General features: G+C 42.6%; 1 protein-coding gene across 6 annotated transcripts in view; it reads right to left on the bottom strand.

The window, feature by feature from the left end:
- Positions 1-4,492: 4,492 nt before the first annotated feature.
- Positions 4,493-20,301, bottom strand: part of LOC119485296 (zinc finger protein Aiolos-like) — a 44,408-nt gene continuing 28,599 nt past the window's right edge. For 2 of the 6 annotated variants that reach the window (XM_037764785.1, XM_037764786.1), the window contains 8 exons: positions 16,187-16,256; positions 15,290-15,355; positions 14,851-14,964; positions 11,545-11,967; positions 9,361-9,528; positions 8,846-8,962; positions 7,022-7,132; positions 4,493-5,734 (listed from right to left, as the gene is read on the bottom strand). In XM_037764785.1, the coding sequence (XP_037620713.1) occupies positions 5,094-5,734; positions 7,022-7,132; positions 8,846-8,962; positions 9,361-9,528; positions 11,545-11,967; positions 14,851-14,964; positions 15,290-15,355; positions 16,187-16,253 (1,707 nt within the window). In that variant the 5' untranslated portion in view covers positions 16,254-16,256 and the 3' untranslated portion in view covers positions 4,493-5,093. Of the gene's footprint in view, positions 5,735-7,021; positions 7,133-8,845; positions 8,963-9,360; positions 9,529-11,544; positions 11,968-14,850; positions 14,965-15,289; positions 15,356-15,593; positions 15,745-16,186; positions 16,257-20,301 lie in introns of those variants that run through there. The other 4 variants (XM_037764788.1, XM_037764789.1, XM_037764791.1 and 1 more) reach the window with 4 other exon arrangements.

The following is a 20,301-nucleotide window of genomic DNA, read 5'->3' as shown; positions in this document are numbered from 1 at the left end:
AGAGAAATCTCGGCGTGGTGGTGTGTTCGTGCTGCTGCTGCCTCCTCTCCGGTTTTTCCGTGATGTCCTCCCCGTCCCCATAGAAGCGATGCAGTGCGCATGCTCAGACCTGCTCCTGTGGTTCACAAGAAGTCACAGCAAAGGTAGCAAGTTATTGTTATCAGTGTGAACACGGAGCCCGTCTACACCGCCTGTTCTCACTCTCTCACATTCATGTTATCATTCTTATCGATGTGAGGTTAGTGCACCTAAAGGCTGCTGGTCTGTGGAACAGTTTTATTAATGAGATTTAGTAAAAACATGTGGATCAATCTGTAAAAACCGCTGGCTGCTCTCTGTCTAGCAATTCTGTTTCAACAGCGCCATCTTCAGGATGTCTGCAGAACAGCAGTTACAAGCTATTTCACCATCCAGTGTCCTGAGATGGAAAACATCCAGTGTGAATGATACACCTGTTTATATTACTGCCTCAACATTTCATTTGACTTTATTCGGATTCATTCCCTCTTGGTGTAAGGTTTAAACCTGCAGTAGGCAGGATGTTTCTGGCATCATCGGGCTAAAATCCCATAATAACCTTTCAGCATATTGTAATTCAAGTGTTCTGAGAGAAAACTAGACTTCTGCTCCTCATGGCTCTGTTTTAAGGCTTTAGAACATCTAGCCCGTGGTGGGAGACTTTGACCAATCACAGGTCATTTCAGAGAGAGAGAGAGCGTTCTTATTGGCTGTGCTCCAGCTGGTGGGCGGTGTTTGGTATTTCCTCAGCAGATCTCAACATGGCAGCCAGGTCACAAACTTTCTCATTTTACAGCTAAACAGTACACTATAAGATGTCTCTGAAAACATTTGAGAAGTGAAATAGACATTACAGTAACAGAATATTGATTCATATTTGATCAGCGCTGCCTAGTTTGAAAGGGAAGTTTGGGGTCCCCTGCTGGAGCTGTTGCCCCCGCGACCCGACCCCAGATAAGCGGTTGAAGATGGATGGATGGATGCCTAGTTTGACCGTTCGTGAGTGATTGAAAGGTGCTCAGAGACGGCAGACTCCAGATCAGCTCTGTTTTCCTCCGGTCTGTGAAATCGTGCACATGCCTTTAGGAGCACCGGAGGACACCGGAGGACACAGAGGAACATGATTGTTTTCAGATTACCTGTCTCATGCACTACTGTCAGGATATAGTGACCGTTTTATAAAAAATCCTTTTCTTAATCATATTTGCTCCATTTCTACCCGCTGCAGCTTTAAATGATAGACAGTTGTCTGCATTTGTCTTGTATTCTTTCTCTACTCGTAGACTAAAATCTCTCTACTGTAGTTGCAGCCAAAATAATAAATAAATAAATAAAAATCAAATAGATATGACAATGACCCTGATGAAGACCTATGTCGGTCATTTTAAACAATTATTGTCATGTAAAATAAAGACATTCTCATTTTGTTCAAACTCTACAGTGTGCCTTGTATTATTTTTGAAGGAGACTTGCATTTTGTACTTTTTCAAGATCATAGTCCACCCATTTGGATATAATTTTCAAATTCCAGTTTGTCCGACTGACCCTTACTGAGATTTCATGACTTGATTTGATTCCTTGGTTGCTCTCGAGGTCAGCGTACAGCGTGTTGTTATTCCAGTTAAAATACATCAGCGTGGATTTCATTCAGATTTTTTTGGGCTGTCAAGTTGACTGCTACAATTCAGTCAGCAGATGTCACCAGAAGCCTCTCATTTTGCTGGACTTGCGTCATTGTTTCTTTATGACTCCTGTCTCGACTGGCTGAGTAAACTCAGTCTGGCAGGCTGCTTTTATGGTGGAAATGGGACTTCAGACACACACAGTTTGGGCAGAAGCAGGGCTTTCTAGACGCCAGTCCGACCCATTCCCTTTTCCCTAAATGGTTCTTTCATGTTCAGAGAGGATGTGTCAAAATATTCTCTATGAGTCCTTAAGCTGTTTTTTTATCCTCCTACATGACCACAAACTACCCTGACTTCCAACTTAGCCTCACACTTCTGCCCTTTTACTTAACTAACTACTCAGAAGAAAACTACCCTGAAGTCAACCTCTTGTAATTGGAAAAAGAGAAGCACCCCGCTTGTTTTTTTGAAATGGATGACTGGGCTTTTTAATCAGACGTATGGACTGGAAGCTGTCATGACAGTTTGCCTCACACAAGTGTCACTTCTCTTCAAGCCCAGAGAGAGAAAAGGGAACTGGCGCTGATGGAGAGGACAGATAGCGTGGCGGCAGCTGGATGAAGCTAACACCCTGTTCTGGTCTGAAGGCAGCGAGGCGTGACCGAGTCCCTGCGTTGACATGTGGGCGAAGTGCATCCACGTTCACATGCACACACACAGTAGTGGCTTTAGTCAGATCACCTAAATCTTCCCCAATACACTCAGAAGATTTCAGCAGAGGGTCCTAAAGTTTGTCATATCAAAAGTGAGCACAGACCCTCAATTTGAAACCAAACTTTGCCCTCACACAGATAAATTCCCACATGTGGAGTTTTACTGGCAGACGTTACTGATTACCATCTATTCTGTGGGTGAAGTGAGAGTTAGTGGGAAGAGTGAAACTGTTGATTAAAATCATTTTTGCACATTCTCTCATTGAGCATGTTAAAGAAAGAATAAATGCATGGAGCTATTCTTCGTTTAGTTAGGGACCCCCTGTGTCATTTTTAAAGGCCCCCGTTGAAACCACTTTGGGACCTATACTGCTGTGGAGCGATACTGTGTAAGGAAAACACATCATTCACTGTCATGCAGTACCACACTTCCCCCAGCAGATGGACGCTGGTGTTAAGAGACTAATGATCCACCGACCTTCATTTCCTCAGCATCCGGGGGAAGAAACAGTGACGTCTAAATCCTGTGATGAAAGTAGGAGATAATCCCATATCAAAGAGAAGTGTCATTTGACATTTTTCGCTCATTTGATTATTTTCAGATCATACCAATGTTAGATACTGCAGAGGCCAGGGCCGGCTCTAGACCTTTGGGTGCCCTATATGCAAAATTTGGAATTGGGTGCCGCCCTTAGGGTTAGGGTTCAACCCCCCAGAACCCTAACCCTAGCCTCATAAACCGCAACACACATCAGACATCACAGTGGTTTTAAGACAAAAATTAAGATTTTTATTTTCATAGATAACTGTATTTATTATAATATAAATATACAGCTGGTCCCTGATATTGTTGGCTTAAAAGTGTTTAGTCAGTTTCAATACAATTTACACTTTTATTACCAAACAAGTGCTGATGAAGGGCAGATGAAAAAGTGTTTCAGGGTTGAAAAGTGTATTTCTTTCTTTCTGTATTTGTTCATTTGTTACCTCAATGTAAAAAATAAGGAAGGGCGCCACCAGTATTTTTTTATTTATTATTTTTTCTTTGTTTTTTAGAGGGTGACCAGCACCCCCCCCAAAAGGTGGCACCCTAGGTGACCTCCTATATGGCCTATGCCTTAAAGCTGCAGTGGGTAGAATTGGAGCAAATATGATTTAAAAAAATATATTTTTATAAAACAATCACTATATCCTGACAGTAGTGCATGGTGCTCCGAACGGCATCTGCATGATTTCACAGACCGGAGGAAAACAACCAATCAGAGCTGATCTGGAGTCTGCCGTCCAGCTTCCGTCTGAGAGCCGGCTGTCAATCACTGGCGAACTCTGATCAACAGTCAAACTAGGCAGCACTGATCAAATATGAATCAATATTCTGTTACTGTGATGTCTATTTCTCTCCTCAGATGTTTTCAGAAACACGGTTGGTAGTTTAGCTGTAAAACGAGAACGTTTGTGACCTGGCAGCCATGTTGAGATCTGTTGAGGAAATACCAAGCACCGCCCACCAGCCGGGGCAGAGCCAATAGGAACGCTCTCTCGCTCTCTGAAATGACCTGTGATTGGGATTTTTTAAAGCCTGAAAACAGAGCCAAGAGGAGATGCAGAAGTCTAGTTTTCTCTCAGAACACTTGAATTACAATATGCTGAAAGGTTATTATGGAATTTTTGCCCAATGATGCCCAAAAATTGTTGCCTACTGCAGCTTTAAGCCGACCCTGGCAGAGGCTCATCCTCTTTATTCCTGATTTAATGTAACATAACAGCTTTAATATGCTCTCAGAGAAATCTGTTTTTAACAGCACTTTACAATTCATTTAGACCTACCATCACCTCTGTCCTACTTATTTGTGCTTTCTAAGTCATATATATAAACCTCTATTTCGTGTGACAAAAACGTCTCTGCAAAACTGTGAGCCCTCTCTAACTTTGTTTGAGTGTATAATATTCAGGAGTGAGAAACCAACACATGGTGCAGAGCGAAGTGATGTCTTTTGAAGCCGTGAACTGCACTTCTCTCAAACCACAGCCTGAAAGGGAGACATGTGACCTTCTAGATAATAGGACTGTTTTTTTTTCTGCAGTCTTGAATTGGCAAATGTGTTTTTAAGAGAAGATAAACTTCTCTCAACAAGGTGCAGGTCTATCTTTTTATTTTTACACCTTTACACAAATAACAGGGAAAAGAACAACAGCAGATAAACAATAAATGCATACATTTTTGCTACTTTGTTGAACATTTGAATGTATATATGGCATATGGGCTACATGATATAAGCAGTGGCTACAGCAGGAGTCATTAAGAACAAATGTGACGTATGAAAGGAAGTAGAATTACTCCCGCATAGACACTTTACAGGCCATCTTTTCAGATGAGTACAGTATGACTAAGAACACTCCGACACCCGTCACACTCCTATAACGTCTCTCTCAATCTCTCTCTCTCTTACATACACACACACACACACACACACACACACACACATGCACACACACACACACACACACACACACACAGACACACACACACACACTCACACACGTATAAAAGACAGACAGAGAGTGGCATAGCTGCTACTTCATGCTTTCATTTCTGATACTACCAGCTACTTATATGAGTAAATCTGTGTGTGTGTTCTCATACAGTGTTATCTGTCTGTGTGTGTGTGTGTGTGTGTGTGTGTGTGTGTGTATGTATGTGTGTGTGTGTAAGCATGAACGTCTGCATGAATGAAAGCTACTTCAGTTCTAGGCGGTGCTCGCCGCGGGCTATGTGGGAAGAGAACTCGTAACGGTCCCGACTGCGGTGGCCGCACACGTTGCACTCGAGCGGGTCACGGAAGCCGTGGCACCCCATGTGGATGGTGAACATGACGTAGTCCAGGAAGATCACCCTGCAGTGCCCGCAGGGGTACACCGCCCCGGGCACCGCTCCGCCCTCCCCGTCGGCTCGCACCACCCGTAAGGCCTCAAGCGGCGACAAGGGGATGGGCTGGGCGTGCGGGTGAGGGATGCCGTTCTGATGGTTCAGCCCCCCCAGCAGGTGCCCTAAGGTGTACATGACGGGCTGGGACATCTGGGAGCCGTCGGCGTGGAACGAGTCCATGCCGAGGGGTGGAGGGGTGGCGTGAGGGAGGCCCAGGAGCGGCATGGCCATCTTGTGGCCGTTGGTGAGGCCCATGGGGCCGATGTCGCTGCGGCTCAGCTGGATGGGGTAGGGCCTGCGGGAGGGAGCTGGGTTGCCGTCTGGCCCTGTGGGGATGGGTTGTTGCTGATGGTGGGTGTCGGGCCCCGGGGAGCCCGGCGGAGGCTCCTTGACGTCAGTTCGATAGACCAACTCCCTGTTAAAGCTCAGGTCCAGGCAGACGCCGTTGTCGCCTAGACCGGCGGCATGAGAAGAAAGAGCACTCAAGACTTCATCCAACAGCACGACCAGAGAAATACCACAGGCAGCAAGCGGCAGTTCAAACACTTATTGCTTACAGATGGAAAGAGATCTAATAGAGCTCCTTACAGGGCTCTGAGGGGTCGTCACTTTGGTGTTGATTAGAGGCAATGAGAAAAATGTGCACCCCCTCGGGGCACCGCAAAGGAAAAGTGGAACACGCCAGGTTCACAGGACAGAAGAAGCTTTAAAGCCAGCAGTTGAGCTCGGAGGCATGAGAGGACAGAGGGCTGAGAGGAAGCAGACGACGCAGACGGAGGCCTCTGGTGCAGCTGCACCACAGAAGTATAGACAGAGAGGCACCTGCTCACGTTTCTCGCCTCCCGCCTGTTCTCTCTCTCTCTGCGGTCGCAGACATTACTTCTCTTTTCCCCCTGTGGTTGTCATATTGAAAGATCTCACTTCATTTGTCAACCTGATCGAGAGATGTAGGAGTTTTTTTTTTCGCCAATACACACTCGTTTTGCGAGCGGCTTGAGGCTTGATTGCGAAACTACTACCTAGTGTTAGGCTGAACCCGAAAGCTGGGAGCCAACTATCGAAAATTGTTGTGTGTGTGTGTGTGTGTGTGTGTGTGAACGCCCCTAAAGTCAGCCATTTACTGAAACTCCTATCTTTTGATCATTCATCACTCATAGTACCGGATTTTGAATCAAAACATGCAAAGTGAGTAATTGAGTGGAGACGTTTCAAGTGCACGTGTCTCGTTTTTTTCATGAATCCATTTATTGAACCATGCACGGTTACCAATACCCACCTATGACACATTTCTCGCAGAGAATTTAGGACAGTGGAGCCACTCTGTGGTGTTTGCAGGTATGAGGCAGGTGCTCTGCCCTCAATTCCTGTTTGGTAAGAGATGGAGGCCAGCACAGACAAACACACAGTAGCTTAGACAGACAACTTGGAATCACCTACAAAAACATGAATTCTGTAACAGCATAAAGGCACAGCAAAAAGCTCAAACGATGTAAACATTTCAAAAAGGCAGCAGTGTATCATAGCGGCACAAAATAAAGAAGTCAGTAAACAGTCGGGCATCAACAGATAAAAATTAGCAATTATCAATTAAATAGATAAACATCAGACAAACTAAAAAATATGCAGGCAATCCTAATGTTTTTGTTTAAATCTAAAGTGATTTAGTGAAATTACAGCATCATCTGCTAAGGTCAGTGCCTCTACTCAGCCCATGTGTGTCTGTGTTCAGCTGCTCTTACCGGTGAACTTCTGCGGCATGGAGCTCTTCCGTTTGGCTACGTTGCTGGCGAGCCTGTCGAGCAGCAGAGCACGCTCAGTGCCCATCTGAGTCCTGGGTGTCTGGCCGTCTTCTGCTTGACAGCAAGAGAGCGAGGGAGTAAGTGCAACGAGGAAACAAAGACGTCTTCTCGATCAAAGCGGTATCACAAGTAAAGGCAGCGTGCTGAGCTGCAACTGTCCACCTGTCGAAGCTTTCAAGGTTATAAAGTGAAGTGAAAAAAACCTTGCAAAACACACCAGCTGCTTGAAGCTGAGTCACACTGGGAGGAACGAGATATTAATTTGAGATCAGAAACTCCTTTGACCTCACTTCCTGGTGGGTTTTTGACTCCACCAGTGCAGGAGAGGAGACCACAGGATAAGGATGTACTTCCTCACCGCCGCGGCACTATCAGGCATAAACTTACGACATTTGGTGACCACAGAAGCACAGCATTGTCTGTGTGTTGCAACCGTGCAACTGTCCTGTCAGTATGTAAAGGCATTTTTTTTGGGGGGGAGGTTAAATACATAGTGTCTATTTAACCTCTTCTGGTGATGCGTGGACTTCAGTTTTTACTCTGTTATGTTATGTTTTTGTTTTATTGTATGTATGGAATTGACGATGTTTAACTTTATTGCCTTCTTGGCCAGATTGCCATCGCAAAAGAGATTTAATCTCAATTAGGGCTGTCAAAGTTAACGCAATAATAACGCATTAACGCAATCGATCTTTCGGAGGATGTAGCGGGCTCAGTTTTAAAGGTAAAGTGAACTGGTATCATATGAAGCTAGAAAACCTGAGAATCCATTGGTACCAACCGTGTCATACTAGCTTGTCGCGAAGGAGGTTAAATAACTTACACTTAATCTTAACACCACATTTTCAAAGGGGTGCCTTGACCTCTGACCTCCAGATATGTGAATGTAAATGGGTTCTATGGGTACCCACGAGTCTTCCCTTTACAGACATGCCCACTTTATGATAATCACATGCAGTTTGGGGCAAGTCATACTCAAGTCAGCACACTGACACACTGACAGCTGTTGTTACCTGTTGGGCTGCAGTTTGACATGTTATGATTTGAGCATATTGTTTTATGCTAAATGCAGTACCTGTGAGGGTTTCTGGACAATATCTGTCATTGTTTTGTGTTGTTAATTGATTTCCAATAATAAATATATACATACATTTGCATAAAGCAGCGTATTTTCCCACTCCCATGTTGATAAGAGTATTACATACTTGATAAATCTCCCTTTAAGGTACATTTTGAACAGATACAAAATGTGCGATGAATTAATCATGATTAACTATGAACAATCATATGATTAATTGAGAGCCCTAATCTTTCCCTAATCTAATGGATTTTCTCTGGTTAAATAAAGCTTTAATAACTAAAACATAGAGGGTGTATCTTTGTGTGTGTGTGTGTGCGTGTGTCGAGTGGCTGGGCTGAAACATTTGCCCTACATATTTGGCTTCCCCTTTGCCGCTCCAAACGTTAGAAGCGGTCTTCATACGCTGTGCCTCCACACCACAGCAGCCATAACCTATTTAGCTGTAATGATGGGGTAACAGCCATAAGCTCATTAATTTAATGAGCCTATAAAAACAGGATCTGCTAGCAATAACAGCACATTATCGTGTGCTCCATAATGTGCAAATGAGTTTATGTAGATGGTGCAGCGGTCGGATTACATTGACAGTTCTATGTGCATGTGTGAAGTGTGTGAAGACGTGTTGGAGTTTCAGAGACGTTGGTGATGGAGCGACTGTCAGAGTGTGTGTGCTGTCTGCTCACCTCTCTCAGCGGGACCTTTGTTCTGAATGTACACATGGCACCTCTCTCTGTGCTCCTCCAGAGAGCTTCTCTGCTTGTAGCTGCGACTGCAGTGGTTGCACTTGAAGGGTTTCTCCACTGTGAACAGAAGTTTCAGTTAATCACCAACACATGAAACATCAACACCATCTAAATGGTACAGCTAGTATTATTGCCTCAAGTACGTGGTTTCACACAAAACTGATGATGTGCACATTAAGAAACTGTCTGCAGGTAAAACACGTGAACTGAAAGTGAATGAGTAAGTTTCCAGAGGTAAATGAGTAAGATGCCATATGTGATGTGTGTAACCGTATGAGAGGCGCATGGCGGGTTGTTACTGGAAAAGCAACGCAGGCTCAGCAGCAGACCTCATGCGCTCAGATTCAAAAGGAGTGAGAAACCAACACGAGGGAGTGAGAAACCGACCGACATGATACTGTACACAGGTGCGTACAGTATCAGTGCATGTGAGCGAGTATGTGGCTGGCTGGTACCAGAGTGGGTGCGCAGGTGGCCGCTCAGAGCGTCGCGTCGACGGCAGGCGTAGCTGCACATGGGGCATTTGAAGGGCTTCTCCCCGGAGTGCAGTTTGATGTGGCGCAGCAGGTTTCCCTTCTGGGTGAAGGAGGCGCCGCACTGACTGCACTGGAATGGCCTCTCACCTGAGTGAGGAAAAAAAAAAAACACGCACCATGAAAAGCAATTGTGCATTTAATTTTAGGCCGTCAAAGTTAACACGATAATAACGCGTTAACGCAAATTTGTTTTAACGCCAGTAATGTCTTTAACACATTGACGCAACTTGCAATTTTTAGGTTGTAGCGGGCTCAGTTTTAAAGCTAGAGAGAAGATACTGGCATAAGATAAGATATTCCTTTATTACCCACAGTGGCATCATATGAAACTAGAAAACCTAAAGAATCCATCGGTACCAACCATGTCATACTAGCTTGTCATGAAAGAGGTTAAATAACGCTCCAAACTTATGCTAAATTTTGGCGAGGAAAAACTGTCATGGCCATTTTCAAAGGGGTCCCTTGACCTCTGACCTCCAGATATGTGACTTCTATGGGTACCCACGAGTCTCCCCTTTACAGACATGTCCACTTTATGATAATCTCATGCAGTTTGGGGCAAGTCATAGTCAAGTCAGCACACTGACACACTGACAGCTGTTGTTGCCTGTTGGGCTGCAGTTTGCCATGTTATGATTTCAGCATATTTTTTATGCTAAATGCAGTACCTGTGATATTAGGGCTGTCAATCAATTAAAATATTTAATCATGATTAATCCCAAATTAATCACACATTTTTTATCCGTTCAAAATGTACCTTAAAGGCAGATTTGTAAAGTATTTAATACTCTTAATATAAATATGCAAATATGCTGCTTTATGTAAATATATATATATGTATATGTATATATATATATATACATATACATATATATATATATATATTATTGGAAACCAATGAACAACACAAAACAATGATAAATATTGTCCAGAAATCCTCACAGGTACTGCATTTAGCATAAAAAATATGCTCAAATCATAACATGACAAACGGCAGCCCAACAGGCAACAACAGCTGTCAGTGTGTCAGTGTGCTGACTTGACTATGACTTGCCCCAAACTGCATGAGATTATCATAAAGTGGACATGTCTGTAAAGGGGAGACTCGTGGGTACCCATAGAACCCATTTACATTCACATATTTGGAGATCAGAGGTCAAGGGACCCCTTTGCGACAAGCTAGTATGACCTGGTTGGTACCGATGGATTCATCAGGTTTTGTCTAGTTTTATATAATGTCAGTATCTTCACTCTAGCTTTAAAAAAACTGAGCCCACTACATCCCTCGAAGGATCAATGGCATTAATGCGTTAAAGAAATTAGTGGCGTTAAAAGAATTTTCCGTTAACGTGTTATTATCGCGTTAACTTTGACAGCTCTGTTGTCAACCCTTCTCTTGTCCCTAGTATCACAGTGAATTGCAAAAAAAACACAGAATCATTCACCATCTTTGAAAAGGGAACAAGGCGACATCTCACTCTGATTGTCAGAAACCTAGAAACAAATGTTCTCACGACTCAAACCGCACAAGTGCCAAGCATATTGTGCACTTGACTTCCCCTGTCGAAAACACAGCCTCATGGGTTCCATCTGAAGGCGGCATTATTCTACTAGTCAGCTCCACGCGTCAGTAAAAAGATGAGTGGAGTTGCCTATTAACAGATGATGTGTGCACATGTGGCTGGCAGTGACAAAAATTACTACGTGTGGAAAGACAATAAGGTGACCGTGACAGAAACTGTGCTTCATGTCTACCAGGTGAACATTAATTTCCAGAGTGTAACTCTGCTCGAAGCATGCACCGTATACACAAGTGAGTTGTGACAGGAATTGCATCATTCGGGGCAAAATAATGACTGTAGATGTTCTATGATGTGTTGACCTATCTGTTCACAAATCAAGTTATTGCAATGTGCTTCATATTTGAACAATGGAGGATATTTCACAACCTCTTGCTGTTGCTGTAGCGCTGGTTAGGCCACGTGCGTCAACAACTTGACCTAGTCAGCGCGAGGCGCTATCTCCCAATGCTATCGACGCAGTGATGATTGCGCAACTGTTGTGTTTGAGGTCAGGTGCTTAGGCTGTGTTCCTGTGCTTTACCCGTGTGGCTGCGCTTGTGCACCAGCAGTACGTTGATGCTGACGCAGGACAGGCCACAGATGTCACAGTTGAGCTTGCCTGTCGTCTGGATGCGGGGGGCCACGGTTCCAGGCACGTAGGTCCCTTCTTCTTCACCAGCCGCCGCCTCTGCTGCGTGGGCGTCTGGCAGGGCCGCGCTGTCGTAACGCGAGTAGTCCACCAGCGACAGGTCCTGTGGCTCATTCAGGGCGTCTCCCTCTTCGTCCCCCTCCCCGTCCCTCTCCTCGTCTTCGTCCTCCTCTGTCCTCTCCTCGTCGAATCCTTCCTCCGTCCCGTCCTCGCTGGCCCCCTCCGCTTCCTCTTTGAGCACAGTCTCTCTTTCTTTTTCAGCCTCGGGGTGCTGCTCGTCGTCTTCCATCTCCTCCGCCTCTGTCTTTATCACATCTACGCGAGGGAGAATCAAAGAATAGATTTGATGTTAACGCACATGAAGTGAAACACATTGTAAAAAAAAAGATATATGTAGTGATGTATAGTCCATACACAACAGTTGATGCTTGTTCTCACTTCCAAATAAGGATCTAAATAAGCTTGATGAGACTCCACTCCAACCAGAATGTAAAACACTGTCACATCTTCACTTCTACATTTGTATTTATAGCTGATAGTTTCATATTAGTACTAGCACATCTCCACAGTGTGGGTAGCTTAATTTGGGCCGATGCATAGTGTCACAAAGAGATTCAGAAGATGTGTGCTGGAGATAAGGGGAAGGCATTTCCTCTGAATGCAGAGAGAAACTAGAACCAGGGCAGGAGAGAGACGCAGCCGGCGTCTCACACAGACAACATCGATTCCTCATCTGCTTTTAAAAAGAGATTTCACATTGATTGCTTATTGCCTGTATCACAGATGCTGAAACCAATCCAACATTAATCTGCACCAAAGGTCCTCCATCAGCCATCAGAGCACTAATTCTACTTCATTTCTACCATATGCAAGTTTTTCCTGTTATTTTTTCACAACCATTTTAACTTTTCTTACCCACTGTAGCCCAAACTTCCACACCATACAGGATCTACCCAACTGTGTGTGAATTTCTCAACACTTTACAACTGTTAACGCGCCGAGTCCTGAGGCCCGGTTTGCAGGACCTCTCACCTAGCCTCTTTGCTAAGTGTCAACGCATTTAGTATCATCCAGAAACCACACTGTGGTCTTGGCGGCGACTGGTGATGAGCTGAAGAGCGGCGCCTTGTATTGTGGAAAGCGCTCAGAGGTGCTATGGAAACTTTGCACGCACAGAGCCCTCGAGAGGCCCGATATAGAGTCCAGGGTCTCAGAGCAGTGAACCGCAGGCTGCGCCTCAGACGCAGAGCAGGGCTTTAGGAAATGCACCCAGCAGGGTAGATGGGTGGCAGTCAGAAATAAATAGGAGAGCTGCCTGTAATAACATGTTCTCTATTTGTGACAACTAAGAGACTAAGACCACAGGTCTGAGTGAAAACATTACTACACTCAAAATATTGTATGTGAAACAAGGTGGTCACAGTTAAGAAATGTGACAAATGTTCCTGTTTTAAGAAATACCCATAATATCTGACAACCTGAACTAGGGTTGTCAAAGTCAACGCGATAATAACGCGCTAACGCAAATTTGTTTTAATGCCACTAATTTCTTTAAAGCATTAACGCAAACAATACTGGACTCATAGAAAACCTGAGGCATCCATCGGTACCAACCAGGTCATACTAGTTAGTTGCAAAGGATGCTAAAAAACGCTCCAAAGTTAGGCTAAATGTTGACTATACTTGCAGAATTACATTCCAGTGGCGGCTGTGTAGGGTTGTTTCTGACTCGTGTGATCCAAATATTTCCAATTACTTCGGAGCGTTGTAAAGTCCAAAAGTCGACAGTTATTGAAAAAAGATAGATGTAATCATTTCCAAACTTCACAACATGTTTTTATCTAACGGAATATTCTGCTTCAACCCATATTTGTTGGTGTTTAGCCTTTCAAAAAAAACATTTTCACTGCAGTCAAAAAGCTGTTTGCTCTCCTGCACGCCACACACAAAGGGAGGCACGGTCTGTATTAACGGGGCAGTCTAGCAGCAATCTAACAGCACCATAACTTACAATTTATTTAACCACAATCACAAAAAATGAGTGCTGTCAAAGTTAACGCGATAATAACGTGTTAACGCAAATTTGTTTTAACCCCACTAATTTCTTTAACGCATTAACGCGATCAATATTTTTGAGGTTGTAGCGGGCTCAACATTTTTAAAACTAGAGTGAAGATACTGACATTATATGAAACTAGAAAACCTAAAGAAATCATTGGTACTGACCATGTCATACTAGCTTGTCATGAAGGAGGTTAAATAACGCTCCAAACTTACACTAAATTTTGGTGAGGAAAAACTGGCATGGCCATTTTCAAAGGGGTCCCCTTGACCTCTGACCTCCAGATATGTGAATGTAAATGGGTTCTATGGGTACCCACGAGTCTCCCCTTTACTGACATGTCCACTTTATGATAATCACATGCAGTTTGGGGCAAGTCATAGTCAAGTCAGCACACTGACACACTGACAGCTGTTGTTGCCTGTTGGGCTGCAGTTTGCCATGTTATGATTTGAGCATATTTTCTTATGCTGAATGCAGTACCTGTGAGGGTTTCTGGACAATATCTGTCATTGTTTTGTGTTGTTGATTGATTTTCAATAATAAATATATAAATACATTTGCATAAAGCAGCATATTTTCCCACTCCCATGTTGATAAGAGTATTAAATACTTGGTAACCTCCCTTTAAGGTACATTTTGAACAGATAAATAATGTGCAATTAATTTGCGATTAATCACGATTAAATATTTGAATCGCTTGACAGCCCGAATCTTAACATATCACATTACAGAATTAAGATGTGCTGGGACTGGGGATTGACCTGGCACTCCTGTCATTGCTCTAACTCCATCCTAACAGTGTTGAAAGCAGATTAAATCAAATTCTGAGAATGATTTGCTCGTTACTTTGCACTGAATGAAACGTTGTGATGAGCACCAGAGCAGGAGACACCTTAAACTATACCCCCGGGATAACTACAAGACCCTCATGATCCCTTTCGTTTCACTGTATTAAATCTCAGGGTTTGTAGCAGCGTCCCTCAGACTTCTTCCAACTGTTTGTAATGTAAAAAAAGTCATTGTAAGATGCTGAACGGTGTGAGCTTGATGGCTAAAATGCAAAGCACAATGTAAAGATGTCAAGTGTGTGTGTGTGTGTGTGTGTGTGTGGGGGGGGGGGGGGGTTTACATACGTGGACCTGTCACACCACCTTCATCACACTGCATTCCATTCTCACTGAATGAATTATCTTCCCTCTCTTCTTCCTCCTCCTGCGGCTTCACATCTGCAACATCACTGCAAACGTCTGAGAAGTGACACAAAAGAACTTTGTGTCACATTTTGTTTCATTAGGAGAACTTCACACCAGTAAACTACAGTTCTCTGTTAGAATAATGGAAGATTAAAAATCCTGTCGCCGACAATAAATGTGCAGGAACACTTCTTCACACGGGGACAAAGACAACTTTATTGTCTGCTGTCAACTGCAGCAGCCTGCGCATATACAGCTTCAGCTTTCATCAATACTCTACAGTCATGTGCGCTGAGGCAGTGTGGTAGGCAGGATGGTGGAAATGTAGCAGCCTGATCACGTACACTCTCACACTAAAGACAAGGAATCAGATACTCACCCATCCCGGACCCCTCTGGGCTAGTAACTTCAGGATCTTTGTCTGTGTTCATGATGACCAAATGTTCTGTGGAGAGAAATTACAACATATATTAATGAGAGATAGTTTGGAATCCACATATGTCTAATCAGGTCATGGTGTTTCAGAGCAATAAAGACAGAACATTTAACACTATAAAAATGGTGTTTGTTGCATACATTCAAGATTTTTTTTTTTACAAATCGACGCTTATGTTCTTGACATTATTAAAAGCCTCCCCTTACTATTTCTACAAAGCCTGTGAAGAAATAGAAGCAACACTTGCATCTCACTGTTCCTGTTGGTTGGACAGCATAAAAAGAAGTTTATAAAAATAAAAAAGGGGGTAGAAAGAAGCCCACGGTTGACTGCTCGACCATGTCGCTACATTTAGCCTTATGAGAAAGAAGTGATGTTCACTGCACATGTACTTCCTGCCGGGTCTGTGCATAGGAGTGAGTGTAAAAACGCTTTCATCGCCAACAGCCACTGAGACTCCATGTAACACTTGTAGCCAAAGTTTGAAAATGAACTTGGAAATAAAAGATCTAGGTGTGTACTGTTTAAGAGCCACTTTAGAACCCCTGTATCAGCTTTCAGTGAACTAATAAAAATCCACAGAGTATGAATACTTTTACAATTTACATGACAAGAGTAAAAAAAATAAAAGCGTATGGTTGAAAGTTTTCATCATTTAGACAGCTGTAACTACTCTTACATCACATTCAGGGAGGAAAATACAGCAATAACAAACTTTCTCACACAGTCAAAATGAAATTGAGAAGCACATGTCTACATGTTACAATTAATTCCAATGTACTTTTTTTGGGTTTGATTGGAAGATGCCAGTAAGTGTGAGTAAAGATGAAATGATCTGACCTGCTTTTTGCTCAGCACCCGGAGGAGACTGCTCTCGCAGTAGGAGATTCCACACTCCACTGGACATTCTCTGAATATGGAATATGAGCAACGTCACTACGGTGAATTTTTGGAGAGATCCCTTAAAGGAACAGGAACTTATTTTGAACAAGGTCGAGCAACAAAGAGAGAAGCATGTTTTACTCAGCAGAACAGCACCACCGATGGTTTAGATTACTCCTTCTTACAAGGTCCATGATCATAACAGAAATATTCCTTCAATGAAGCTCAACATGTAGAGTCTATAACACTATACGTCTATGAGTGAAACAAAGACCTGATTATGGTTTTTTTTATATCGATTCAGGCGGTCCACATGGTTCATGTCTTGTTTCCATTTCAAGAGCTGTCACACCATCTTGTGGCCAAACTAGAAAGCTACTTTTTCATTCCAACTTTTCTCTCCCCCAATCAATAATACAAGCCTGTACAACATTTAAATAAACCCTGAGCACTGTAGCCTGTACTGTAGCTCTTTGAACACATTTTTGTAGAGCTGTCAATGAGGGGTGAAGGAGCACACTACCTGGAACATCAGTAACAAATTAGGGCTGTCAATTGATTCAAATATTTAATCACGATTAATCGCATGATTGTCCAGAGTTAATCGCGATTCATTTTTTTATCTGTTCAAAATGTACCTTAAAGGATGATTTGACAAGTATCTAATACTCTTATCAACATGGGAGTGGACAAATATGCTGCTTTATGTAAATGTATGTATATATTTATTATTATAAATCAATTATCAACACAAAACAATGACAGATATTGTCCAGAAACCCTCACAGGTACTGCATTTAGCATAAAACAATATGCTCCAATCATAACATGGCAAACTGCAGCCAAACAGGCAACAACAGCTGTCAGTGTGTCAGTGTGCTGACTTGACTATGACTTGCCCCAAACTGCATGTGATTATCATAAAGTTGGCATGTCTGTAAAGAGGAGACTCGTGGGTACCCATAGAACCCATTTACATTCACTGATCTGGAGGTCAGAGGTCAAAGGACTCCTGTGAAAATGGACATGAGTTTTTCCTCACTAAAATTTAGTGCAAGTTTGGAGCGTTATTTAACCTCCTTTGATGACGTGGTTGGTACCGATGGATTCCTCATGTTGTTTAGTTTCATGATGCCAGTATCTTCACTCGAGCTTTGAAACTGCCCGCAACAATCTAAAAATCACGAGTTGCGTTAATGCGTTAAAGAAATATGTGGCGTTTAAAAGAATTTGCGTTAATTATCTCGTTAACTTTGACAGCACTAACTTTTAGTTATTTATTTGGGTGGGTTGCATGTCCAATTGTTAATGACCTCCAGCTCTTGTTCCTGTTGAGTTTAATGGACTAACATCTGCCAAATGAGTGTAACTTGATAATGGCATGTACAAAAATCTTCTTAACTACGGCCACATCTTAAACTTTAGGCATTCATTATAAGGGGAAAATAAATCAACTGAGGAACTAGTGGCTAAAAAACTGCCTACAAATAGCAAAGTAACACAACACTATCTGAGCTATTGAGTATTGGATTATGGGCTGCCCTGGTGGCTCGGGGTTAAAGGTCCCATATTGTGTTCATTTTCAGGTTCATACTTGTATTTTGGGTTTCTACTAGAACAGGTTTACATGCTTTAATGTTCACAAAACCTTTATTTTCCTCATACTGTCTGCCTGAATATACCTGCATTTACTCTGTCTGAAATGCTCCATTTTAGTGCATTTCATCGGAATTGTGACGGAATTATGTTGCTAGGCAACAGATTGGGTCCATGTTTACTTCCTGTCAGCTGATGTCAGTCACATACACTCCAAACCGAAAATGTTTACGTTTAAAACTGTGAAATGGTCTATAAATTGTATATTTGTGACATCACAAAATGACAGAAATCCTGATAGATTGTTTCAAAGGCGCAGTTTTTGAATACGGGCTGTGTGTATTTCTCCATGGATTGAGCGTTTTGATACTTTCACAGTATTTACAAAGCACTTAAACCTGCTTTATAATATAAAAGACATGAAAATCTCACCTTTTTACAATATGGGACCTTTAAGGCACCAAACCTGAGCAGCTTTGTCCCTGTTTGTGTCTGGTCAGGGCCTTCTGTTGCATGTCCTTCCCCATCTGTCTTTCCCCTCATTTCATGTCATCTCTCTCTCTCTACTCTGGCTGTCTAATACAGGCGTAAAACTGTTAAGCTTTGTCTTTCCTCTTCGCCTCCACAGATGGCGCGCAAGTTACGAGCACGCACTTAGGTGTTTATGCTCAACGCGCTGTTCATCGCAGTGTTCTGAAGTGTTGATGGCAAAACGCCATAAACCAAACTCCTCAATGCCGGGGAGGAATTGTGAATAACTGTAGACTCATATGTCATCAGGGCCTCTAGCCCTTTTGGTGACCTAGGCCAGGGGTCAGCAACCTGCGGCTCCGGAGCCACATCGGGGCCCCTGAAGAGGGGCTCTTTAGCCGCTCTCCAGTGGCTCGCTGTGGATTTTTTAAAAAATGAGTGGAAATGAATAACTGTTTTTTTGTTTACTTTTTCATTTTTATTTATCATTGTTGTAGGTCTATGGTACGACGATATGACGGAGTATTAGGGCCACATTGAGGATAAAAAATAAATCTGAGATTTGGAGAATGAAGTCATAATATTATGAGAAAAAAAGTCGTAGTATTATGAGAATGAAGTCATAATATTATAAAGTATGCTACATGTTATTTTCTTTTTTTCTCCTAAAGTTATGAATTTATTCTCGTAATATTACGACTTTTTTCTCGTAAAGTTATGACTTTATGATGTGGCCCTAATACTCTGTAGTACATTGTATCTTTGGCCCTCACTGCATTAGACTTATATACTATATTCTTAGACTATAAACTGTGTTACCTTCATCACAATGATCACATGTTTTGCGGCTCCAGACAGATTTTTTTTTGTGCCTAAAATGTCTCTTTTGATCGTAAAGGTTGCTGACCCCTGCCCTAGGCAAAATTCAGGAGCTCTAGGGTTAGCGTTACACCCCAGAACCCTAACCCTAGCCCCGTAAACCGCAACACACAAGATTTTTATTTTCAAAAAATAACTGTATTATTATAATATATATATATATGTATATATATATATATATATACATATATATATATATAAGATTGGTCCCTGATATTGTTTCACTACAATTTACACTTTTGTGCGGCCATGCAGATGATAAGTGTGAGAAAGAGAGATACAGGGGCGAAGAGTGTATTTCTTTTTATTTATTTGATCATTTGTTACCTCAATGCAGAATTCTTTTTTTTTTTAGGGGGCGACCAGCGCCCCCCAGAAGGTGGCGCCTTGGCAACTTTATCACCTTTATACAATCCCTGTACAGAAAGGAGTCAACAGATCAAAATGTATTATAATGAAACGGAGGTGTAAACAATTTGATTCAGCCGGCAAAATATTTACTACGTTGATTTCTAAGATCTCCTGCTTTTAAAGCATTTAAAAGAAATTGTCCGTCTTTCTGATTCATTATCTTTTCTTAATTTGAGTGATTTGCTTTTATCTTATTGAGACGGTCATGTCTGAATAGCCTCACATGTGCAGCGGGCGCCTAGTTACAGAAATTCAGAGGTACTCGACCGAGTGGTACGAAAACTGGGGGCAACCATGGCGAGCATAAACCTGGCTTTAGTCTGTTACAAAGACTTACCAAACACAAATATTGTTGGTGAAATATGAAACTACAGACACTCACTGGCAAACAGCAAACACCTACTGAGCAACCATCCTGAATCTGACTTTAAAGTCTATTCTCCCAACTCAAGTAAAGTTTTCACATGTGGCTCTAATCCTCTTCTGTACAATCCTGTATTGTAATGACAATAATAAATCCTTAACACACACACACATACATACACACACACACACACACACACACACAGTAAAACACCTCATAAATGACACATAATGAAAGCAGCTCTTGTGAGCTCCAGGACCAGAGAGCCGCTCCTCTAACTACTTACTGCTTTAGTACATTGTTGTTACAGTCAGTCAAGCTATTTACTTGAGGCTGACCAGATGTAGTTTTT

This window comes from Sebastes umbrosus, chromosome 3 (genome assembly GCF_015220745.1).
Source record: "Sebastes umbrosus isolate fSebUmb1 chromosome 3, fSebUmb1.pri, whole genome shotgun sequence".
In the NCBI taxonomy this organism is placed as follows: domain Eukaryota; kingdom Metazoa; phylum Chordata; class Actinopteri; order Perciformes; family Sebastidae; genus Sebastes; species Sebastes umbrosus.
This window is presented reverse-complemented; position numbering and strand designations above follow the sequence as displayed.